This window comes from Maniola hyperantus, chromosome 13, assembly GCF_902806685.2.
Source record: "Maniola hyperantus chromosome 13, iAphHyp1.2, whole genome shotgun sequence".
In the NCBI taxonomy this organism is placed as follows: domain Eukaryota; kingdom Metazoa; phylum Arthropoda; class Insecta; order Lepidoptera; family Nymphalidae; genus Maniola; species Maniola hyperantus.
Window position 1 is genome coordinate 11,638,912 of NC_048548.1, and position 26,671 is coordinate 11,665,582.

Consider the following 26,671-nt stretch of genomic DNA (forward strand, 5'->3'; position numbering starts at 1 on the left):
GTAATTAGATAAGGCTAGCTTTAAGTTTTATTGTAATGTAATGTATTTTCATTTCTTAATTCTAGCGTTGAATACCCTCGCGCGTCGCTGCGGTCGCGTTTCATGTGTGTACACGGCTTTAATTATCGCAACTGTAGCTCACTTTTCCCGATCATAACTCAAACTGTCCGGCGTAACTTCGTTCGGCACTCGCAAATGGAACATATCTAGTTATCACTATAGCAATATGGACTCATTTCCGTTCATCGTCGCAACTTATAAGCGAGAGCGTGTTGACATTTTCCTACGTTTTCCCCGACTATAATGCATACACTAGACGATGCCCGCAACTACGTCCGCGTGTGTTTAGGTTTTCAAAAATCCCGTTGGTACTTTTTTATATTCGGGGTAGTCTATGTCCTTCTCCGGCGGCCCGGAATGCAAGCTACCTTTCCAAATTTCGTCAAAATCGGTTGAACGGATGAGCTATAAAAAGTCAGCAGACAGACAGACACACTTTCGTGTTTATATTATAGTCCATACCGCTGCGTTTGATACGTTAACATCGCGCATCGCTGCGGTCGCGTTTCCTGTGTGTACACGGCTTTAATCATCGCAACACTAGCTCACTTTTCCCGGTCATAACTCAAACTGTCCGGTAACTTCGTTCGGCACTCGAAAATAGAACTAATCTAGTTATCACTATAGCAATATGAACTTTCCATACATCGGTCGCAATTCATAAGCGGTAGCGTGTTGTCATTTTCCTACGTTTTTCCCGACTATAGTACCACACTAGGCTCGTCACCATCGCGCATCACTGCGGTCGCGTTTCGTGTGTGTACACGGCTTTAATCATCGCACGCAACACCTGTACTAGTGGAGGGTCTTCCAACGCTGCGCTTTCCGGTGTGAGGTCGCCATTCCAGCACCTTGGGATCCCAACGTCTATCGGTTTTTGCGAACTATGTGGCCAGCCCATTGCCACTTCAGCTTCGCCACCCACCGAGCTATGTCGGTAACTCTGGTTCTCCTACGGATCTCCTCATTTCTGATTTGATCACGTAGAATAACTCCAAGCATAGCTTTCTTCATCGCTCGCTGAGTGACTGAGCTTTCTTATGAGGCCCATAGCGACTATGTCTCGGATCCATATGTCATCACTGGCAACACGCACTGTTCGAAGACTTTGGTCTTCAAGCACTGAGGAATTCCGAACGAAAAGACTTCTCGATTCTCGAATCTCGATTCCCGAACGCTGCTAGCCGAATTCGATTCGGCGAGGCGCGGCGCGGCGGCTTAACCTAATAACCTATCTTCTTATAATCCCATCCAAAAAATACTTACTTACCTAACCTGTCTCGATAAAAAAGTAATCAATTGTACACCTGTTATAAATAAAATTAATTCAACGGGTTATAACCCTATTCAATTAATAAGCAATTAAGATCGTCCTTTCGTAGCTTCAACGAAGATAATAATAATTTATACGCTTTGATCATAACCAGTTTTAAATTAACAGTTTGTCGTCCTATTCGGCCACATAATTCTGTCAAGATGGGTTCACGCCCGAAAGTAATGTACATCGACCTTTAGAAGCAGATGGCAGATTTGTAGAGTACTGTCTGTCGTGCAGACTGCCAAAACGTCATATAATAGGTATGAGTGACAGAGACAACGCTCTACAAAGGCGAAATGCCATTCTAAAGGCCGATGTACATTACTTTCGGCTGCATACTATAGATATTTTAATAGAGTTTTACCACTTTACTACACTCGGTTTAGTTTATCTTATAATGTTACCACAAAATAAAAAGTTTTCGCTACCTGCTGTGATAGCCTAATGGTTAAGACGTCCGCCTTCTAATCGGAGGTCGGGGATTCGCGTGCACGCACCTCGAACTTTTCGGAGTTATGTGCGTATTAAGTAATTAAATATCACTTGCTTTAACGGTGAAGGAAAACATCGTGAGGAAACCTGCATGCCTGAGAGTTCTCCATAATGTTCTCAAAGGTGTGTGAAGTCTATACCAATCCGCGTGGTAGACTATGGCCAAAACCCTTCTCACTCTGAGAGGAGACCCGTGCTCTGTAGTGAGCCGACGATGGGTTGATCATGATTATGATGATACCAAAAATCGCTTTTGACGATCTAACTCCCTAGAGCGCTGGTGAGGGCTGTCACTCTGTGGTCTTATCGGAGGTCTCGGGTTTGATTTCTGGCGGGGGCAATGCATTACATGCCGCGTAAAAACCAATAAAGGTCTAACTTGAATCTGAATTCTAAAAGAAACGCAATGGTCTTCGAGTTTTCGTTTTTATACAAGCGTTTTTATTTTTACTACTGAAACAAATCTGACGACATAAAAATGTAACTTACCCTAATTACCGGAACAATAAATTTCTTCTCTTGAATAGAAAATGAAATCATAATGTGAAGTCATCTAAACAGATATTTTTTAATAAGTTACAACACCGTGATGAATCAAAAATAAAAATAAAATAACTCAAAGAAAATCAAAAGCACTTTCTTTCGATTTTGAAGAGCTCTAACCATCGTAACGAAATTATGAATGGAAAATTTGAAATATTTTACCCCGGAAAAACAACGATTACTTTTATTTGATACTTTTTATAAAACTATCCTATGTTCAAAGATGCAGTTTTCCCAGGATAAAAGCTATGTTCAAGGGTGAAACTCTGTGTCATTAAAATAGGTTTTTGTAGTTGAAGCCCAAACAAATAAACAAACATTTTTGATTCCATTTATCTGGGCAATATCAGCCGATATGACTCACAACTAGTTATGTAGCGGAGTAGGTACTAAAACGGACAAACAATGAACGATACAAAAGAACAGAGCACTTGTACATAACCAATCAGTACTAATACTAACCTACATACCTACATGCAAACTACATATTATACGTTCGGGTCAAAACCTCAAGTTATGCGTATGAGAGCTTTTAAGGCTTTACTTCGCCCCTCTCTTTCGTACCAATTGCAAAAAGTATCTTTGTCCCTTTCTAAATAACTCAGGCGACAGCTATCGGCTGTTTTTAGGATCGTATGACAGTTGCCTGTACGCATGCCTTTGTATTGTATTCGCGAGTCCACAATACAGTAAAATTGTGTTAAAAGTATTTAAAAAATAATATTACGTGACGAAATTATGGCTTATAATATACGTTTTATGTGTGATTTTGCTGTGTGTGTTAAATAAATATGTGTTCGTGTCAGTAAATGAATGTTCGTGGCGTTGACATCTCTGGTTTGTTGACTTGGAGCCCCAAGAACAAAATCAAGATAAAGCTGAAACGTACGTAACTTCTGTTGTGCTAACGTGAGACAATATTGTCCTATTTATTATTTGTTGTAATAACTATTTATTTGTGACACATTCTGATAATATATCAGTAATAATAGACGTTCAGTTATTGCACTGTTAACTCTAAGTACATTGCTTTAAGGCTCTACCAAGGTCTCTACTAGTTGATTTCTTTATCTGAAAAATTATAAAATAATCCTCGACATCCACAACACAACAGTCCTGGAGGTTCTAACTTCTAATTTTCAGTAAATATCATTGTAAGTAACAAAAATAGTGGAACTGTAAAAATCCTAAAAATTACAACACATTTGTATTTTTTAATACATTTTCTTTGAATGATAAATTCAGAATTAAGTACACCAATTTCACATATTCGTGGCAAACGTTAACTTTAGAAATCTCTAATTTCCGTGAAATCATAAAAAATGTTCGATTAATTTAGTTTGAAATTCTAAGCGTGTTTTTATTGAACGTGTAAATTGATTTACTTACCTACTTACTTAATTTAAATTTTAAATTAGGTACAGTTTAAAAAGTGTAAAGAAAACTTAGAACATTAATATTGAAAAATACAAAATTTATCACATACCTACCTACTCATATATTTAAACACACAAGTATGACCATAATTCATATTAATTACTTATATTATTTATACATATTACGTTTTGTACGCCTATTTTATGTTTTTAATATTTATTATTAAATAATTTATCGAATTAAATAGGCATAATAATTGTTCGTAAAAATAGAATTTAAAAATTAATTTTATTGAATAAATTACATAAGTTTTCTCAATCAAATCTGTCTTTCCGTGTAAGATTTTCTTCGTCGGTAAAAAATGGTTAGAAATAAGTTTTATCCGTTTCCGCTAAATGGCGCCAAATATCGTTAAGATCGGCATTGCGGAAGTCGTAGTATGTATTAAGTACCCTATCTATGCACCGCATGCGGGGAAATCCCGCAGGCGACATATGAGGGGTCTAAAAGCAAAACCGCCTCTTTGCATAAAATTCACAAAATCAAATATTTGTATGCGTGAAAAGACACGTTCGGGCTAAACAAATGTGAAATAACATTTTGGGCCATAAGCGCCTCTAAACAGTATTAAATTGCAGTCAAAATCGTCGGTAAAATGCAAAAGCGCCTGTTTGAAGACTAATGTCAGGTGCAAACGCGCCACTGTTGAATTGAGCCAATGAGATGCGAATATAGCGCCATACTGTCATGGCGGCCGTGATCGAGTTTCTGTGAACACGCTTAGATTTCCAGAACCAGTTTTTATTAATTTTCGAGTGCTTATGGAGGTTAACATCACACCAGTGGCTCCAAATAGAGCCAGAAAAAGGATAAGGGACCCTGCGCATTGGAAACGCAACATAAAAAAACGTGAAAGGTAATGATTTCAAAGCGTTTACGTATAGTGTTTTGAGACCAATTTGAGACCTTGGTGGGATGTGTTTATGCGATAGTGTTTAGACTTTAGTTAAATATGAAAGTCGATTTTAACAGGACTTCTTTTATTCTGTCATTTTATCCAAGATATAACTAAAAATAGGCAATAATATTATAAGTAATTATATTATTGCATACTGCAATTATATTATTACTTAATATTTTCATTATTTTTTATTTAATTTGTATCAATTGAATACTATTTTATAGAACCCTACCTGACGCGCACTTGGCTGTTTTCTTTTGAGTGGGTTGGTTTGGTAATTTATTAATAAATAACATTGTTTATTTTGTTTGGTGGAAATCAGCGCAGTCTTTGAAATATGAAGTCATAGGATTTTTGTCCTAGCAATTATGTTGTCTTGTAACATTCGTTATTGTTTTGATTTTAGGTATATGCCGAAGAATCTACCAAATTTATCCATCTCTTGTACACATAAGAGCAAGTTAATGAACTGCTCCAAACTAACATCCCAAGATCTCAGAAAGTTTCGCGAGGCCTTTTACTCTAAACCAGAGAAAAACTTTCAAGACAACTTTATACTTAAATATATGAAGGTAAAGGTACCATCCCGGAAGAAACGTGGTGAGCGCAAGAGAGGTGAATTGATATGTCACACTAGACTTTACATTCGACAGTTCCAAAAACCCTATACAATAATGCAAGTATGTCAAAAATTATTTAAAAGAGTATTAAGCATTACGGAACATAGAATCCGTACAATTGCTAAAAATTATTATACTTCTGGCAAACCTCCTCAGGAGAATCGTGGTGGAGACCGAACATCCATCAAAAATGTGGGTAAAAAAACGGCAGTTATGCAGTTCATAGAATCTTTTAAATGTATTGAGTCCCACTACTGTCGCTCGGCTACCTCTGTACGTAAATATGTTCCATCGGAACTCAATATTCGTAAAATGTGGCGAATGTACAACCAAAAATGCGACGAGCACTTAAAAGTTCGGCAATGTTTCTTTAGAAATATATTTAATAGATCTTACAACATTGGCTTTGTTACCCCAAGGGTAGACGTATGCTCGAAATGTTTATCATTTACAGAGAGAATCAAACATGAACAGGACTCTACAAAAAAGGCCCATTTAATAGGTGAACTAAGGCTGCATAAATTGAAGGCGAAATGCTTTCACAGGTTTTTGAAGGAGTACGATCCTAGCAGATTGACCATTAGTTTTGATTGTCAAAAAAATCAGGTGCTACCGAAAGTGCCTGATCAGTCGGCATACTATAGTCGCCAACTGTACATCTATAATTTTACAATAGTAAAAGGAAACGAGACTCAGAACATTTCCAAAGAAAATGTTTACATAAATTGTTGGACTGAAAACACGCACAGAAAATCGTCTAACGAAATTGCATCAGCTTTATATTTTTTTCTTAAAAATTGTAACTTGGAAGGCAAAAAAGTTCTAAGATTAATGGGAGATGGCTGTGGCTCTCAAAATAAAAATAGTACCATGATTGCCATGCTCTCATATTGGCTAGTAAATGAAGCTCACAGAAACCTTAAAACAATAGAGCTGATATTTCCAGTGCCCGGGCACTCATTTTTGCCCGCGGATAGGGTATTTGGATTAATAGAAAAAGAAGTAAAGAACATGGAACAGATAATACACCCACAGTCCTATATAGATATATATGAGAAATATGGGCAAGTCACAAAGCTCGGTATGGATTGTTCTGTTTTTAATTGGAAAGAATTGGGAATGAATACACTTAAGCGGCCAGGTGAATATCATTTCCAATTTCTGCCCTGTAAACGTTTTTATCTGAAGAGAGTTAAAAATAACCCCCAACGATGCTTGTTAAAAGGTGAAGTTAATTACAATACTGACCTAGGAGCCTACAAGTCTGTCATTAAAAAAAATAAAAGTTTGTACAAAGCTTCAGTTCCTTTAGTAGAAGCAGGAAAAGTCAAAGTGAGTGCACTCAAAATTGGAGATGTAAAGAATTTATTAAAAAGCCATTTTGGTGAAAATTGGGAAACCCAGTATGGCGATGAACTAAACTTTTACACAAATATCATAACGAAAAATACTGATGATACTGAAAATGCAAATGTTCTCGATGGTGATACGGAAAATGAAAATCACGATCTTTGTAATTATTATCCCGAAGAAATTGGATTAAGCGTTTAATATATTTTTATATTCTCTTTTTTATTATTTCAACAAAATGTTTATAATATTAGAATGTTTCTGTTTTTTTTTTAATAAATACTTGAATTTCTTACTTTTACACTTTTTTTATTTTTGTCAATATTTATTAGCATGCTAGTAACATCTTGCATAATGATGTCATAATAATTTGTCAGATACAAAAGCGCCCCTTTCATATTTAGTGAGCTGCAAATCCGCCTACAATTTCGACTTAGATGCAAAAACTCCTCTTTTAAGTTTTATTTTAGAAATTTGACGAAAACAAAGCTTATTTGGGTGGATATGAGGTCAAATTTAAAATAATGTTACTGCCATCAACAGCTCTATTGACGTTTGACTTCATTAGTTTGCCTGCAAAGAAAGATATGCGTTTTTCGTTAGTATTGGAAAAACGTCAACTACGCAAAGTGGCGGGTTTGCTTTTAGACCCCTCATATAGGCGATAATAGTAATCACTTATAATACCACAAGAGCTTCAAAATTATCGGGTATTTGCATACATTTGTAAACAACAGTATAACCACAGGGTTATACTGTTGTTTACAAATGCATGACGTCAGAGCACAGATAATCTATCGGCCAAACATGGCCGACAGTGTTTTCACCTGTCTAAGAAAAATATTTTTTTAAATTAAAGTTTTACGGTTTTTAGGGCGCAAAAAAATATAGTGTTAATTTTTTTGATATAATAGGACAATTAATATTAACCATTTAAGACCAACTTAAAAAAATTGTCAAGTAGCCTATTGGGATCTAATTTCCTTTGATAACAGTCGAATCAAAGTCTATATTGGTTCTACCAATCAGTTATTTGGAGCTATTGAGCCAATTTAGTTAATTGACAGTCCTGTAGTTTCAATTGATTGTCTTTTTACGATCTCGACCTATTCGATTTGATTTTTAAATGTTACTACAGTAAAATCAAATTGTTGTTTATTTTTGTGGGTTTCTAGGTATATTATTATTCATTAATTAGTCTATTTTAGCGTAAGGATGGGAAAGTAGGTAGTGATAAATCTATGCTAAAAGGACTCACGAACATAAATTTTAAAGGTCAGACAAAAAACACAATATCTTTAAGTACCTGTACCACTACCTGTACTAATAAACTAAAGTGTGTTTGTTTGTTTGTCATTCCTTCACGCCCTAACTAATCAACCAATCGACTTGATTTTTGGCATATACATAGCTGAAAGGACGAAGAGTACTTTTTATTCTGAAAAAATCAAAGAGTTCCCATTGGATTAAAAAAACTAAATACACAAACACCTTCTTCAGGTTGACTAAAAGATAAAATCCTCAAGCCTTAAGTTCGTCTTTTGTATAACTTATTGGCTGTGCAATAGAATCAGAAATATTCTAGGCTTCCTTCAATGAGGAAGCGTTGGAGCAAGTGTTCGTCACGCTAACGATGTTAGTTGAAAAATGGCAAGTGTAAGAGAAGTCAACATAAATATTATGTAGATATATCACTTCAACATCTACGGTCATTGCCGTGAAAACTCATAATGTTACGTAAGAAGCATACATTTAAATTGTAAATGCAATCATATTCATATTAAGTATGCAATCTCCGGCAGTGCGTAACAAGACAATCTGTTGATTAGGCTTAACTGATCTAAGAGTAATCGTTGAAGTGATTATAAGTGTTTTTGTAATCAATCACGGTAAAAACGAAAGCAATCACTAATCATCAATTACGTTTTCGTAATCTGTGACATAAATGTTCAGCTAAGATTTTTTATTGTACCTACTTACGACGATTAATGGCATCTGCTACTGTGCTATTGTTGAGTTTATGGTGTTCTTTTTATTACTTCCAATTTTCAAATTACTTCCAACTTTTACTAGTTTTAATTTATTTAGAGAAGAGTGGAAACGTATACCTAGTCAAGCATGCCACAACACTCAATTGACGATCAAGCTCTGTTAAGAGCGAAATGACTAAGAAAAAAGAATTTTATCCAAAAGGCTGTCAGAAAATTAAATGAAGACTCAATAAAGCTTCAACGGCCTCGGTAGAGACCATTGAAGCCCATTGACAGATATTTATATCATATCACGGCTAGAGACTGAAATCTGAAAGATCGTAAAACTTTTCGCTTATAATATTATAGTTACAGGGACAAGAGTTATAATAAAATGTGTTGTTTTTACATCACACTTAGGTCACACTTACCTACCAAATACTAACTAAATATTCCTCAAATTAAAATTTTCTACTCTAAATTCAGGTAGGACCTTGGCCAAATCCTTGAGAAATATTATTGTTCAACGTGACTGCCTTTTAAAGGTCAAAAAATACGAAAATTCAAAGACAAATATTAGCCTTGCACATAAAGTCTGAACCTATGTCAACGATATTAAACTTTGATATTTTGCCAGCGCCTCGTCGCGTCTGCACGAATGGTTCGTCGTGCATTTTAAGCAATTGCTAATTCGAGGACACAATTTATGCCCAGTGGCACCTTAAATAAATCCAATGTAATTATTTATTATTGATATCATAACCATCCATCAGAATACACATACATTGAAACAAGGTTCATTTTTATGGGTCAATATAATTTAATTATAGATTTTTCTCAGACCAGGGTGCGTTTAGTACCCTTATAACAGTTTTAAGTCGAAGTCGCTGTACAGAATTTACACCATTGCCTCAGTTCTATTTAGTTGCAACATCCAATATTGCCATGACTACAAAAGTGTAGGTACAATTTTTAAAAAAAACTATACCTACGAGTTACGACATCAAAAACGAAATACACGAGGTGATAGAACCTTTTACTTGGCACTTCGAATGCGTTCTCTGTCGATCAATAAAAAAGGAGTTCCATAATGCGAGCTTTGTGGCATGCATTTTAGAAATCTCCAGCGCTCCGAATGCGTTCTATCATTGAAAATGAGTCCTATACTTATATGCAAGCTTTGTGGCATGCATTATAGAAATTTTCCACACTCCAAATGCGTTCTCTATTGATCAATAGAAGTATAGGTTGCCGTATACATTGAACAATGTACTTGACATAACTCAGATATTATGTGCAGTTTTGTGGCATGCGATCCCGCACTCCGAATGCATTTTAACCATTGAAAATAAGGAATTATCCGTTTCAGCTCTTTAGCCGCAAAAATGTAAAAGAAACACAGACAAACACACTTGCGCATTCATATTAGTACGGATTTAAAAAAGAGCAGCCATTTTAGTGTTTGCATTCTCAGAAGCGGAGCAATTATAATGCCTAATATTATAATATTTGAGATGGTTATTTCCAAGAACTTTTATGCTTATACCTACGTTACTTCTTGCGATGTATTGCAGTCCAAGGTAGGTATCCTCTATCAAAAGATATCTTTTCCACTTGTCTAAACGATACTAGTGTAGAGTTGGATTAAAAAAATATGTTACTTCGACGAAAAATTGCAACTGAGCTATAATACAGGTAGGTACCACTGGTACTAGGTAGCTAGCCCACCCCGGCTTAGCTCAGCTTAGAAACTCACTTTTTTAATGCATTTTTGAATTTGTTTACTGGTAGTGCAATTGCAATGTTTTTATTTCGAACACGAGCAACAATAAAAAATAGGTATTTTAAACTACTTTTATGTTATAAAATACCTATTACTATTTCAGGCTTCAACGCGGAGTGCTCTTTTAAAAAACTGTTCATTCAATTAAAAGTACCTACAAACTTTTAACAAATTAACTTTATTTCGAACATTCGACAACGTGCAACGGGCTGTGCTTCAATTAGCTTGTTTTATTATTTCTGTACTAACTGATGAACTATTAAAAAATTAAATTAAAAGTTACATTGAAATTCAACGTAACTGAATCTTGTTTATTAGCATTGGTATTTTGCAACTTGGTAATCCACATATAAAACAATTAACATATTATTGGTATACGTACTATGTACCTACTGACAGTGGCGTAATTCATTAAATAGGTAATTAGCTATTTAATGACAGGTCATCATGAAAAATGGTCAATATTGCTAATGACGGTCTCAAGTGGAATGACGCCAGTTTATTTTGAATGCATTTTACCTATTAACGGTCCATCTCTAGCACACACTGCGTAATCCGTAATAACATGACGACCTCCCTGGCGCAGTGGTGAGCGCTGTGGTCTTATTAGTGGGAGGTCCCGGGTTCGATTCCTGGCAGGGGTTTGGAATTTTATAATTTCTAAATTTCTGGTCTGGTCTGGTGGGAGGCTTCGGCCGTGGCTAGTTACCACCCTACCGGCAAAGCCGTGCCGCCAAGCGATTAAGCGTTCCGGTACGATGCCGTGTAGAAACCAAAGGGGTATGGGTTTAATAAAAACTGCCATACCCCTTCCAGGTTAGCCCGCTATCATCTTAGACTGCATCATCACTTACCATCAGGTGAGATTGCAGTCAAGGGCTAACTTGTATCTGATAAAATAAAAAATAAAAAAAAACATTCCGAATAGTTCAATCACGTCTAACGTCGTTGGATCAAAATCGAGTTAGGTTTGTCACGGGCCGTATCTGTCGCGAAATTGGCCGCTTTCTCCAGGCAAAGAGGATTTTGGGTCAACTAACGGGCGATTTGCAACACTGGTGCACGCGAGCGGTGTTGTTATTATTATATTATTTGTTATTAAATACGTGACGTGCATTTAATAAAGCTTATTATTATTAAACCAGCTTAATATGCTCACGACCTCGACCGCGTGGACTGCACTGATTTCAAACCCCTATTTACGCCTTTAGGGGATGAATTTTCAAAAATCTTTTCTTAGCAGATGTTCACGTCACACTAGCTATCTGCATGCCAATTTTCAGTCCTATCCGTCTAGTAGTTTGAGTTGTGCATTGATAGATCAGTCAGTCAGTCAGCTTTTCCTTTTATAAGTATAGGTATATTATGAAGATACATGAAACCGGCTGACTGACATCTCAATGAACAGCTCAAACTTTTGGGTCTAGAAACATAAGATTTTGCATAATGCCTATGTTTTCTTAAAAACATATAGACCCTCCACTAAGTAAATATCACTTGAGCGAATCCGGAGGGGGTAAGTAGTTTTAATAGAAACTTTTTTGCTATACTTAGATAATTAATTCGTGAGGCCCTACTTAAGTGGCCCTACCTACGTGGGAGGTCCCGGGTTCAATCTGCAGTTTTAGATTTCTTAAAAATCCCGTGAGAACTGTTTGATTTTCCGGGATGTAATCCATATCTGTACCAGATTTCGTTAAAATTGGTTAAACGGATGGGCCGTGATATGCTGGCAGACAGACACATACAAAGAGACACTTTTCGCATTTATAATATTAACGATACGTACTAGACGATGCCCGCGACTTCGTCCGCGTGGATTTCGATTTTTAAAACTCCCGACAGATGACAGACAGACTGATAGACAACGAAGTGATCCTATACAGTGGCGTGCAGGTCATAGAGGCATAAAATCATTGCTTACCCAAGTTGAAATGGCTCAATGGTCATTTTTCATCATGACAGCTTCTAAATAAGTAACCTTTTTTTTTCCTTAATGTTGAGGTCCAATAAGCTACTCAATTATATTACGATCTAGCCTAATATATGACTAATAAGTAATTTTATTTTAACCTAAACTTATAAATTATCTTATATACTAAGAAATTGTCCACTGACGCATCTTAGTCTTTCTTGGTTAGAGATACACTTTGTTCGCGTGTTCTTTCTACACATTACACTATGTACACTATCACTTATCACGCCACTGCTATAAGGGTTCCTTTATTCGTACGGAACCCTAAAAAGCACACAGCAGCAAGCAAGCACACAATACGGTTCACATAAAGTGTCGTCCGGGAGCCTTTACAACCTTACTTATCCCTTAACCTTTACGTGTAAAACACTCCCACGCCTATAATTTCGCTAATTAACGCAATATTGGGTCGTAACAAGTCGTACAAACAAATGAGTATTGCTGTTTGCTTATTTACATTCATTTACCTAACTCCCTAAATTTATCTCGTTGGATACAAGGTTTATGTTTATGTACGCAAAGCAGAATACGTGAATAATGAATACTTCGTCTCTTAGAAATGTTAAATTCATAATGTACGACATACACTACCAAATGAACTGCGAACTCCTAAACCATAGTAAAATCTAAATAAAAGGAAAAGCTGAGTGACTGATCTATCAACGCACAGCTCATTTTTAGGGTTCCGTACCTCAAAAGGAAAAACGGAACCCTTATAGGATCACTTTGTTGTCTGTCTGTCTGTCAAGAAACCTACAGGGTACTTCCCGTTGACCTAGAATCATGAAATTTGGCAGGTAGGTAGATCTTATAGCTGACATTTGGGGAAAAATCTGAAAACCGTGAATTTAGGGTTAGATCACACAAAAAAAATTAGATTGTGGTCATGAACCATGGTCAATGAATGAGTGACTATATCAAGTGGGGTATCATATGAAAGGTCTTCACCTGTACATTCTAAAACAGATTTTTATTTATTTTTATGCATCATAGTTTTTGAATTATCGTGCAAAATGTCGAAAAAATACGACTGTAGTACGGAACTCTCATTGCGCGAGCCTGACTCGCACTTGGCCGGTTTTTTATAGATTTTTCAACCACACAGCTCAAACTACTGGACGGATCGGGCTGAAATTCTACTAGATGATGCCCGCGACTTCGTCCGCGTGGATTAAGGTTTTTAAAAATCCCGTGGGAACTCTTTGATTTTCCGGGATGCAAGCTATCTCTGTACCGGACTTCATCAGAATCGGTTGAACGGATGAGCCGTGAAAGGCTAGCAGACAGACAGACGAAAGTGTATATTTTGTTTGTTGCTTTGTCCTTCAATCACGCCGCAAAAGAGCAAGCAACGGATCGAAATGATTTTGATCTGGAGAGTGTCCCATCAAAATAGGTTCAGCCGTTCCGAAGTTTAGGCCGTTCAAACAGACAGACATACAGACAAAAATTTTAAAAACGTGTGATTTAGTTATGGTACAGTTCAAATAACCATACGAGCTTAATATGAGGTAGTTATTTCGAAATTACGGACAGACACTTCAATTTTTTTTATTAGTATAGATAGATACCGGGAAATCAAAGAGTTCGCACACATTTTTGAAGAAATCTAAATCCACGCGGATGAAGTCGCGGGTATGTAAATATATAAAACGAAAAGGTGACTACGGGACGGATTGGGCTGAAATTTGGCATGCAAATAGCTATTTTGACGTAGACATCCGCTAAGAAAGGCTGTTTTGAAAATTCAATCCCTAAGGGGGTAAAATAGGGGTTCGAAATTTATGTAGTCCACGCGGATGAAGTCGAGAGCATAAGCTAGTCAACAAATAAATGGAAAAGTTACCAATGACGTAAAAAGTTCGTAGGTATGGGAAAAAACGGGAATTATGGTTCTCAAACAGTTTTAGAGCACCTGCTTTCCCCTCTCAAGTTACGGTCCAATGACATGACATATGGCGTTTGTTTACCGTTTCAAATAAGGACTAAGTAGGTACGTATCTAGCATTTTATACCTATAGGTGTTCTTTTTAGGGTTCCGTACCTCAAAAGGAAAAAGGAAAAACAAAGTGATCCTATAAGGGTTTATAGGATCACTTTGTTGTCTGTCTGTCTGTCTGTCTGTCTGTCCGTCTGTCCGTCGTGTGACGTGTCTGTCAATAAAACCTATAGGGCACTTCCCGTTAACCTAGAATCATGAAATTTGGTAGGTAGGTATAGCACAAGTAAAGGAATAAATCAAAAACCGTGAATTTGTGGTTCATCATCATCATGATCAACCCATCGCTGGCTCACTGCAGAGCACGGGTCTCCTCTCAAACTGAGAAGGGTTTGGCGATAGTCTACCACGCTGGCCATGTGCGGATTGGTAGACTTCACACACCTTTGAGAACATTATGGAGAACTCTCAGGCATGCAGGTTTCCTCACGATGTTTTCCTACACCGTTAAAGCAAGTGATATTTAATTACTTACTTAAAACGCACATAACTCCGAAAAGTTTGAGGTGCGTGCCCGCGACTAGAAGGCGGACGTCCTAACCACTAGGCTATCACAGCTTGATAGTGCTAGCAGCTAGAGCTAGCAGAATTTGTGGTTACATCACGACAAATAGATCCAGCTGAAAATCAATTGCTAAACTAATTCATCATCAATCAAAACGCAGTCAAGCGAAAACTTATCATTAATAGGTATAAAAACTACGGGAAACAATAGATATTATTATTATTATAAAAATATTGAAACGCGATATGAAAGCCTGGTTAAAAGAAATAAATTGCATAAAACACTTGATCTAGTTATCCGATCCAAATTCCAATTGAATCGCTAATACCAAACCATGATTGCATTTGTGGAAAAATAATCCCGATAGACCATTTCCGCATGATTGGATCCACAAACACAGTTTATATCGTTTTTATCTCTTGCCCGCCGATCTTTTTTGTGCAAACTTTATTAAACTACTTAGGTACATCGGCTTTTAGAATGACATTTCATTTTTGTAGAGCGTTGTCTCAGTCACTCATACCCATATGACGCTTTGTCGGTTTCAACGACCGAGACTGTGCTCTACAAATTTGCTTGTCTCCTTCTAAAGATCATAGTTCATCACTTTTGGCCGCGTTACAGCCTGATCATTTTGCAACTATAGTAAAGGTGCCGAGAAAACTCCATGTAGGGTACGGTACGGCCCAATAGTCGACTTATTATCATATCTGATCCACCTTCATTCTCCGTCCTTTGTCAAGGTCCTTGTCTTGATAACTTCTATGACATAAGTTGATACTAGTATCACTTTAAATGCTTTGTCTTTAAAAGCTCAATTACTGCAAACGCAAAGATTTAAATTGAAAAATCGAGATTTCTGATAGGATCCCTTTTGTTTTCAAATGTGTATCACATGTTATGGTTCAGAAACCAGCCTACCTGATTCGATGACCCAGTGTCTAATTCTGAATGATAGCCACGGAGCTCACTTAACACTTTATAATCCATTGAAGGTTTTCTACGGAAAATTACTTTTATATCACTCAGAGAAGCGGAAATGTAGAACTAACCAATGTCAAATGAGCTCGGTGGTTATCATTCAGTGTTTAGACACGGAGTTGGCAAATCACCCGGCCGCGCTGATTCTATTGAGAAAAGCCGGCAGAATTATAATTAACGTTTACTCTAATGGTCCAGATTTCTTGACGCAATATCTTAAATTGGACATCTGAAGTAAGTCAGTGAGTAACGATGATGTAACGCATACATACAATCAGTGCCAATTGTCTTATTCGTTCACTGATACAGTGTGGGCGTTTAAGTAGAACTCACTTTATTGTACTAAGTGCTATTTCCTTGAGAATTTTCGCGAAAGTCCAAACCAATCATACAAATTACAAAAAAACTTCAAGGTTGTCGCCTCATTTTGATACAAGATGATGCCACAGAAGATATAATATGATGCTTCTCACACTCATGAAAAGAATCATTCAGAAATCAAGTGATTCTAACCTAAGACGGAAAGCAACTCGCAACGATCTTACTAGATGGCACCACAGGTATTTTCTATCACTCACTATGGAACCTGGATCACGCTAACGAAGTGTTAACCTCATAAGCCTATAATATACCTAATACAAGTTAGAGCATGACATCCGCTTGGAGGAAGATGTTCCTATTGTTATATCACTAGCCATCACTCCCCAAAATAATTATAAATGCGGAAGTGTGTTTGTTGGTTGGTTTGTTTATTGATTTGTTCTTCGATCACGTCGCACAGAGCAAAGGATCGATGTGGTTTTTTGTATGGACATAGTTAAAGACCTGGAGAGTGATACAGGCTATACTTTTTATTCCGGAAAATGAAAGAATCCACGCGGACTCACCGTGATCAAAGGAAAGAAGGTCGTAACTTCATAAGTCATGGTTCAGGGAGAAAGCAGGATAATATTTTTGTGCTTCAAAATTGCAAACTATAATATGTTACGAGGCCAATTGTTAATTTGCCGCATTGTTGATGACTGGAACAATAAACTGAACGCTGGCAAAATTACGATTATAATTCAGTCCTTTGTTTAGCGTCGGCGTGGTAGAGAATTGCTCGACACAATAATATATTGCTGTCTAGTGTCTACTAGCAATGATTTATGCAAAACCACCAGCGTTCGATAATCCAAAACTAGCTAATTCTTTGTTTCACACTGGCAGACTAAAGATTTGCAGCCAATTCTATCTATCCACTTTTCATTTGGTCTAGTGGGAGGCTTCGGCCGTGGCTAGTTACCACCCTACCGGCAAAGCCGTGCCGCCAAGCGATTTAGCGTTCCGGTACGATGCCGTGTAGAAACCAAAGGTGTATGGGTTTAATAAAAACTGCCATACCCCTTCCAGATTAGCCCGCTATCATCTTAGACTGCATCATCACTTACCACCAGGTGAGATTGCAGTCAAGGGCTAACTTGTATCTGAATAAAAAATCCACGGAGAGAAGGTAGTAAGGCTCTGTCTGTTTCGTAATGAGAATGACAAAGACCAAAAGTCAATGGGCGTTAACCATTTTAAGTTGCCAAGTAATCACAAACGAACCTATTATTGAATTTCGAATGTTTTTTGAACCTATGCTAGATTCTGAGAGTATACGGAAAACATAGGAATAGTTATAATACCCCACGCTTACTAAAGCTCCATAGTATTAAATTATTACAGAACAGCTCTAAATTATGTTCAAGCAAGAAAGCTGTTTCCGATTTTTACTTACTTGCGCAAAAATGCAGCAAGCGTTCTTGGAAGCTTTTCATTATTCCACTTGACACCAATATTTACGAGTAAGCTTAGAATAATAATTTATGTTGTAAAATGTACCCAAAAAAATTACCTAAGCAAAAGGTGATAATTTCTATGGTTACTGCAGTAAGATAGTAACTAAATGAGTACCTTTATATTATTTATAGCTGTGATAGCCTAGTGGTTAGGACGTTCGCCTTCTAATCGGAGGTCGGGAGTTCGATCCCGGGTATGCACCTCTAACTTTTCGGATTTATGTGCGTTTTTAATTAGTAATTAAATATCACTTGCTTTAACGGTGAAGGAAAACATCGTGAGGAAACCTGCAACACTACAGATTGAAATGGCAATCGGGGCATCCCCCGCCTCATGCCCCGATTGCCATTTCAACCTGTAACGGACTATACCTACATGAAATTCTTAAAAATCAAAATGGCGGATTTTATCCTCTTTAATGTGCAGGCTGAAAAAGATGCAGTGCAAGCCGCAGTCCAGGGTTTTTTTGAAAACTCTTTAAATTACTTGCGACGCAATAAAATAACAGTTTTCAATGCCGTGTTATCGCGATTTCCACTCACTTTTCCCTGGCTTTCACTGTCGTTTCAACACAATGTAACAATTCTTGCAGCGCGGAAGGTGAACAATGGCTGGTTATCGTGTAAGACATAGGAATTGCGATGGCTTTTTTATTTATTTATCCGACTCCTATTGTGCTTGGCTGTGCTACATACAATTTATTTTTGTATTTTCTTCTCAAGCCAGGTGCGTTTGAAACCCTTATAGAGCTTTAGTTAAATGATAATCTCCATTAAAAAAATCACATTGTACCTATAGTATGCGACAGGTCGAGATGCCAATCGGAGTGTGAGGCGGGGGGACGCGGACGCCCCGCACACCAGCACGTCACTCGCGCTAACCCGCGCCGGGTAAGCGCGGGGGCTGTGCGGGTGTGCGGCGTGTCCCCACCCCGATCACCATTTCGACCTACTGATACTAATACCCACCATCAAAAACAAATCATTTTGATTTGATATACCTAAATATTGAACAAATTAGTTAGGCGTGGTGATTAGGTACGACTAGCGACCATCCGCGGGTCTAGGCGGGGTGATTAGGTACGACTAGCGACCAGCCGCGTGTCTAGGCGGGGTGATTAGGTACGACTAGCGACCATCCGCGGGTCTAGGCGGAGTGATTAGGTACGACTAGCGACCATCCGCGGGTCTAGGCGTGGTGATTAGGTACCACTAGCGACCATCCGCGGGTCTAGGCGGAGTGATTAGGTACGACTAGCGACCATCCGCGGGTCTAGGCGGGGTGATTAGGTACGACTAGCGACCATCCGCGGGTCTAGGCGTGGTGATTAGGTACGACTAGCGACCATCCGCGGTTATTTCGAAAAAACCAGCCTTATTCCTTTTCTACATTATAAATGAACCTCCGCGCAAAATTTTAGCTTTCTAGGTCTAAGGCTTTCTATAGAGCGCACTTTGACTTTGCTCAGACTTAAGATTGAGTTAAAACGAGACAGATTTATGTGAGAGATATACATCTGTGATCTGCCTCATTTTAACTCTGTCTTAAGGTTAAGCGAAGTCAAAGTGCGCTCTATAGATCTCACCCTAAGAGGCTGTTCGTTGATGAGTCCTACGTGTTATCTTATGCCGAAGGATCTCGGGAGTCCCTAGAAAACCACCATTGTGATTGTTGGGAAGTAGTCATCATCATCAATGAAAAATACGATGTAGAGAAAGAGGGAGAATAATGTGACAGAAGCCCTCAAAAATCCTAACTGAAACTGAAGATTTTAGACTTCAAGAAAAGCTCCCGTAATTTACTGCACAGTAAAAATTAGTACAAAACTACTTAGTTGGTAATACCTCAATTTGCAGTAAATTAAGTTTTCATTCTTTTCTTAATTATGTTTGCAACTTCCTGGTAAGCTATTTATTGCTTCGCGGTAGAGTAAACAGTACACTCGGTGGTAAACAGATTATAATAAAAGCAGCTTTCAAGAAGCTTCGGCCGTGGCTTCGGCAACTTAAAGCATGTTTTAAGCCCTTATTAATTAAAGCTAAGATTGTAATAACTGAAAAAAGCTAAGCTTACTTTAATTTACTAAGGTTCCGTACCTCAAAAGGAAAAAAGGAACCCTTATTGGATCACTTTGTTGTCTGTCTGTCTGTCCTGTCTGCTGTGTCTGTCAAGAGAGCCTGTAATGTACTTCCCGTTTAGTCATGAAGCTAGAATCATGTTGGCAGGTAGATAGGTATTATAGCACAAGTGAAGAAAAAATGCGAAACCCCTTGAATTTGTGGTTATATAACAAAAAAAAATGTTCACAAAAAAATTAATTAGACTAAATCACATATAGATGGCGCAGTCCGTCAGTAAATTGCAGTATTTACATAAAAGAGGTATATCCTGTACGACGATGGTACGGAACCCTTCATGTGTGAGTTCGACTTGGCCATCTTTTTAATTTATTACCCATAATAAAATTAAAAAGCACTTATCTTAAGACTAAACGACGACGTAAAATTATATACCTATAATAATTGTTCATTTTTTACGACAAATGTTTATAAAAAGATAAAACAGTTTTTACGAGTGTTTTATAAGTTTAAATTTTTCTATGGCGCATGTTTTATGTACGGGTACGCACTATTTGAGACATTATTTCTATTATCACACATTCTAAATACTTCATCATCATCAACAACCAATTGCCAGCGGCATTGCATGCCGGTGCAATGCCTCTTTCATGTAAGTGTATATAACTCGCAGTAATGTTAGTATGTCAGAAACCTTTCGCTAATCCCAACAGCTGCGCGAAGTTTCATCGCAATCGGACGAGTGGTAAGGAACGCATAAGGAAATAACCGGCCAAGTGCGAGTCAGGCTCGCGCAATGAGGGTTCCGTACAACAGTCGTATTTTTTCGACATTTTGCACGATAATTCAAAAAATATGATGCATAAAAATAAATAAAAATCTGTTTTAGAATGTGAAGACCTTTCATATGATACCCCACTTGATATAGTCACTCAAAGTTGAAAATACTAATTATTAGTTCATGACCACAATTTAATTTTTTTTGTGTGATCTAACCCTAAATTCACGGTTTTCAGATTTTTCCCCAAATGTCAGCTATAAGATCTAAATACCTGCCAAATTTCATGATTCTAGGTCAACGGGAAGTACCCTGTAGGTTTCTTGACAGACAGACAGACAGACAGACAGACAGACAACAAAGAGATCCTATAAGGGTTCCGTTTTTCCTTTTGAGGTACGGAACCCTAAAAACAAACAAAGATACCTACTATATTAGTTATGTATGCAACTGTTGTATAAAGAGGGGCATTAAAACACGAAAGTCGGTTTATCTATGTGATAATAGTATGACTTGAGTGCAACACTTGCGTACAAGACTTTATCAACACCCATAATATTATGAATTCTCTATAAAAGATTCTGAAACAGTTAGCTTATTGCCAACATTAAAACACCCAATATCTTAATAACCATTAAAGCATCCAAACGAGTGTTATAATGTTGTACTGAATTTCATTATAACACTCCTGTGAAAAAGAGACAGCGCTATACGGCTGGCATAACGAGACAGATTTATGAAATTCAGTACAACATTATAACACTCGTTTGGATGCTTTAATGGTTATTAAGATATTGGGTGTTTTAATGTTGGCAATAAGCTAACTGTTTCAGAATCTTTTATAGAGGATTTATAGCATGGGCGTAGATAAACACATTATATATTTATTTTTAAATATTTATAAAATAAGTGAGCCAGAAACCAGAATTCTATTAAATCTGAATATATAATACGAGCAAGGGCGAGGGAGATAACTGTACACTTTTTCAATTTGTTTTTGTTCTAAAACGTTAGAGAATCTCTACCGTTTAAGGGCTTGTACACAAAACTGCGATGCGACGTCGCATCGCAAAAACCTGCGAGCTCGCACGTCGCGTCGCAAGAACTTGCGAATTGATTCGAATCGCGCATTCCTGCGATGTCACCTTATCGTGGAAGGGAGACGCCTTGCCGCACGAAATCGCAGCGCAGCAATTCGTGTCGCAACTTTCTGCGTTGCAAATTCGCATCGCAGTTTTGTGTACAGTCCCTTAGAACAAAACAAACTTATTTTTACTTTAACTTTGCTCGTATCTCCAATTCTCTACTAGAAATACGAGCAAAGTTAAAGTAAAATTAAGTTTTAGAGTAAAATGAAGATTGACCGGAATCGTTAGTATTAAAATTATTTTCCAACTTTCTACAAATTAAGCGGGGTTTTCACAAAGTTTGAATAATTTATTTGTTGATGCCCGACCGAGTAACTTTATTTTAATTATTATCCTTTGTGTCCGCGCTCTCTTATGTCTTTAACTCTTTTATGTCAATTAATAACTTTTAGGTTAATCTATAACTTTTTGCTGGTTATTATTAATAAGTATAACAATTATCACGTAATTATTAAGAGTGACATTTTTTTAAAGATAATAATCGAATAATGATCGCATGTTTAGTGTTTCGTACCTCAAAAAGAAACAGGAACCCTTATAGGATCATTTCGTAGTCTGTCTGTCTGTCGTGTCTGTCAAGAAACCTACTGGGTACTTCCCGTTGACCTAGAATCATGAAATTTGGCAGGTTGGTAGGTCTTATAGTAGACTAAGGGGGAAATCTGAAAACGTTGACCTAGAATCATGAACTTGAATGAATTAAAATAGAGACTGTCAAAATGTAAATAAGTAGGTACTAGACATAAAAACAATATTGTAATGCCCGCTTCTAGGCTAAGTAAACTAGCAATTCTTTTTTTTTATCCCGTTAAATTTGGTTTTCTGGCAAAAAAAATATCATTCGCCAGGTTTTTGACAATAACCATGCAAAATTTAACTGGATTCGTTGCTCGTTCCGGCGTGATTGAAGGACAAACCACCAACCAAACACACTCATTTCGTGTTCATAACATTAGTAGGGATTTTAGAATTATTATAAAATAAAACAAGAAATCGTTAACAAGGATCAAACTGATCGTTACCCTTGAATATGACGTGTAGACTGCGGACGGGTATATTTAAACGTCCTGTCTTTAATACAAAAATTGCGCAAGCGCAAGTAAATTACATCAATCAAACAGGTTCATGCCCCATTCATTACTATGCGACCGCAAAGGCCGTTGACTGTGACTATCCGCCATATTGATATTCAACCGCCATGTTGTTATGTTGCCCATACGCAGCGGATGACAGCTTGTAATTGTCTGGAGTTGGCAGCCATGGTGAATCGCAGCCAACTTCACCCAACAACAGTTGTTTATGCTAGTTGAGAACGTTAGTTATATTGTTTTGAATGCTTGGTGTTCTAATTTTAAATATAAAATAAGTTTTATCAATGGAATCGATTAATTTAGGATATTGTGTTATCGATTTATATCGATTATTGTGTTGTGTTTGTGTTGTATTTTGTGATTGTGTTCGGACAAAGTGGTAAAATAAAGCATCAGTGAAAGTGTGGTTATGTTGACAGTTGGATTGTTAGATAGGACACCTCAAATCGGTAAAAGCTCGTTTGATAATTTATTATTCAAAACATGAAAACGGTTGATGTGTATTGGGTCGGACAAATCGTAGATAGGTATATTTTAATAAAGAATATTTATGGTTAAAAAAAAATTAGGTAGGACCCACTTGCGTACATAAGTAATTAACATTTTTAAATAATTTTATCAATAAAAATAGAAGCGAATATTTTTATCAAAAATAAAAATTATATAATTTGTGTAGAGACAAAATATTATTACTTAAGTTGATACTTAAATATTTTACCTTGTAGGCACTTCTACAACGCAGGTTAGCGAGTAAATAAAGCTCAGGTAAAAAAACTCGTCTCAACTTCTATCTATAACCTACCTATTATCGGATATTTACCTACTTTATTTGGTATAACGTTGTAGAGTAAAAATCAGTAAAATACCTACAATAAAATATTGTATTAATTAGGTAAAACAAAGTAAATCGCAAGATCATAAATACAAAATGAAAATAAAAACTAACGTACCTAAACATAAACCGCGTAAAAACCTCAGGTAGAGAAAACTTGTCTCATCTCGTGACCTCGGAACTTTTGTTTTTTTTTTTAAGTTTTATTATCTTTCTTATACTTACTTCTTATAAACTAATAATGAAATTAAATGGACAAAGGTGAACTCTCTTTAGTACCTACTAAAAGTTTTTAGACTAAAAAAATAATACGAAATGAATAATGAAACGAAAATGAACTGAGATGACAACGACATAGCTAGCGTAGCTAGGTCCGGTAGGTAGGTATAGTAGGCGACAGATTGAGAATCGAGATGGCAATCGCGTTGGGGACACCCCGCACACCAACACAGCCCTCGCGCGAACCCGGTGCTGGATAGCGCGGAGTGACGGTCGTACGGGAGATGGCAATCGCGTTAGGGACACCCCGCACACCAACACAGCCCTCGCGCGAACCCGGTGCTGGATAGCGCGGAGTGACGGTCGTACGGGAGATGGCAATCGCGTTGGGGACACCCCGCACACCAACACAGCCCTCGCGCGAACCCGGTGCTGGATAGCGCGGAGTGACGGTCGTACGGGAGATGGCAATCGCGTTAGGGACACCCCGCACACCAACACAGCCCTCGCGCGAACCCGGTGCTGGATAGCGCGGAGTGACGGTCGTACGGGAGATGGCAATCGCGTTGGGGACACCCCGCACACCAACACAGCCCTCGCGCGAACCCGGTGCTGGATAGCGCGGAGTGACGGTCGTACGGGAGATGGCAATCGCGTTGGGGACACCCCGCACACCAACACAGCCCTCGCGCGAACCCGGTGCTGGATAGCGCGGAGTGACGGTCGTACGGGAGATGGCAATCGCGTTGGGGACACCCCGCACACCAACACAGCCCTCGCGCGAACCCGGTGCTGGATAGCGCGGAGTGACGGTCGTACGGGAGATGGCAATCGCGTTGGGGACACCCCGCACACCAACACAGCCCTCGCGCGAACCCGGTGCTGGATAGCGCGGAGTGACGGTCGTACGGGAGATGGCAATCGCGTTGGGGACACCCCGCACACCAACACAGCCCTCGCGCGAACCCGGTGCTGGATAGCGCGGAGTGACGGTCGTACGGGAGATGGCAATCGCGTTGGGGACACCCCGCACACCAACACAGCCCTCGCGCGAACCCGGTGCTGGATAGCGCGGAGTGACGGTCGTACGGGAGATGGCAATCGCGTTGGGGACACCCCGCACACCAACACAGCCCTCGCGCGAACCCGGTGCTGGATAGCGCGGAGTGACGGTCGTACGGGAGATGGCAATCGCGTTGGGGACACCCCGCACACCAACACAGCCCTCGCGCGAACCCGGTGCTGGATAGCGCGGAGTGACGGTCGTACGGGAGATGGCAATCGCGTTGGGGACACCCCGCACACCAACACAGCCCTCGCGCGAACCCGGTGCTGGATAGCGCGGAGTGACGGTCGTACGGGAGATGGCAATCGCGTTGGGGACACCCCGCACACCAACACAGCCCTCGCGCGAACCCGGTGCTGGATAGCGCGGAGTGACGGTCGTACGGGAGATGGCAATCGCGTTGGGGACACCCCGCACACCAACACAGCCCTCGCGCGAACCCGGTGCTGGATAGCGCGGAGTGACGGTCGTACGGGAGATGGCAATCGCGTTGGGGACACCCCGCACACCAACACAGCCCTCGCGCGAACCCGGTGCTGGATAGCGCGGAGTGACGGTCGTACGGGAGATGGCAATCGCGTTGGGGACACCCCGCACACCAACACAGCCCTCGCGCGAACCCGGTGCTGGATAGCGCGGAGTGACGGTCGTACGGGAGATGGCAATCGCGTTGGGGACACCCCGCACACCAACACAGCCCTCGCGCGAACCCGGTGCTGGATAGCGCGGAGTGACGGTCGTACGGGAGATGGCAATCGCGTTGGGGACACCCCGCACACCAACACAGCCCTCGCGCGAACCCGGTGCTGGATAGCGCGGAGTGACGGTCGTACGGGAGATGGCAATCGCGTTGGGGACACCCCGCACACCAACACAGCCCTCGCGCGAACCCGGTGCTGGATAGCGCGGAGTGACGGTCGTACGGGAGATGGCAATCGCGTTGGGGACACCCCGCACACCAACACAGCCCTCGCGCGAACCCGGTGCTGGATAGCGCGGAGTGACGGTCGTACGGGAGATGGCAATCGCGTTGGGGACACCCCGCACACCAACACAGCCCTCGCGCGAACCCGGTGCTGGATAGCGCGGAGTGACGGTCGTACGGGAGATGGCAATCGCGTTAGGGACACCCCGCACACCAACACAGCCCTCGCGCGAACCCGGTGCTGGATAGCGCGGAGTGACGGTCGTACGGGAGATGGCAATCGCGTTGGGGACACCCCGCACACCAACACAGCCCTCGCGCGAACCCGGTGCTGGATAGCGCGGAGTGACGGTCGTACGGGAGATGGCAATCGCGTTAGGGACACCCCGCACACCAACACAGCCCTCGCGCGAACCCGGTGCTGGATAGCGCGGAGTGACGGTCGTACGGGAGATGGCAATCGCGTTGGGGACACCCCGCACACCAACACAGCCCTCGCGCGAACCCGGTGCTGGATAGCGCGGAGTGACGGTCGTACGGGAGATGGCAATCGCGTTAGGGACACCCCGCACACCAACACAGCCCTCGCGCGAACCCGGTGCTGGATAGCGCGGAGTGACGGTCGTACGGGAGATGGCAATCGCGTTAGGGACACCCCGCACACCAACACAGCCCTCGCGCGAACCCGGTGCTGGATAGCGCGGAGTGACGGTCGTACGGGAGATGGCAATCGCGTTGGGGACACCCCGCACACCAACACAGCCCTCGCGCGAACCCGG

At 39.8% G+C, this 26,671-nt stretch overlaps 2 protein-coding genes across 6 annotated transcripts in view; both read left to right on the forward strand.

Moving 5' to 3' along the window:
- The window catches only part of wake (wide awake), a 206,339-nt gene that overhangs the window by 131,109 nt on the left and 48,559 nt on the right, over positions 1–26,671 (forward strand). The window contains exon 1 of one of the 4 annotated variants that reach the window (XM_069502516.1): positions 3,056–3,298. The exons of 2 other annotated variants lie outside the window; for them this stretch is intronic. In XM_069502516.1, the coding sequence (XP_069358617.1) occupies positions 3,223–3,298 (76 nt within the window). In that variant the 5' untranslated portion in view covers positions 3,056–3,222. Of the gene's footprint in view, positions 1–3,055; positions 3,299–23,046; positions 23,300–26,671 lie in introns of those variants that run through there. One more of the 4 variants, XM_069502513.1, reaches the window with a different exon arrangement.
- LOC117987367 (uncharacterized) lies at positions 4,286–7,022 on the forward strand. 2 transcript variants are annotated; one of them, XR_011237455.1, is made up of 3 exons: positions 4,286–4,706; positions 5,158–5,431; positions 5,826–7,022. XR_011237455.1 is itself a non-coding variant. In XM_069502572.1 (3 exons), the coding sequence occupies exons 1-3, from the start codon at positions 4,612–4,614 to the stop codon at positions 6,920–6,922; spliced, it is 1,401 nt and encodes a 466-aa protein (XP_069358673.1). In that variant the 5' UTR covers positions 4,286–4,611; the 3' UTR covers positions 6,923–7,022. The 2 variants fall into 2 exon arrangements, 1 of the variants encoding a protein (XP_069358673.1); XM_069502572.1 differs by having other exon boundaries at positions 5,158–5,366.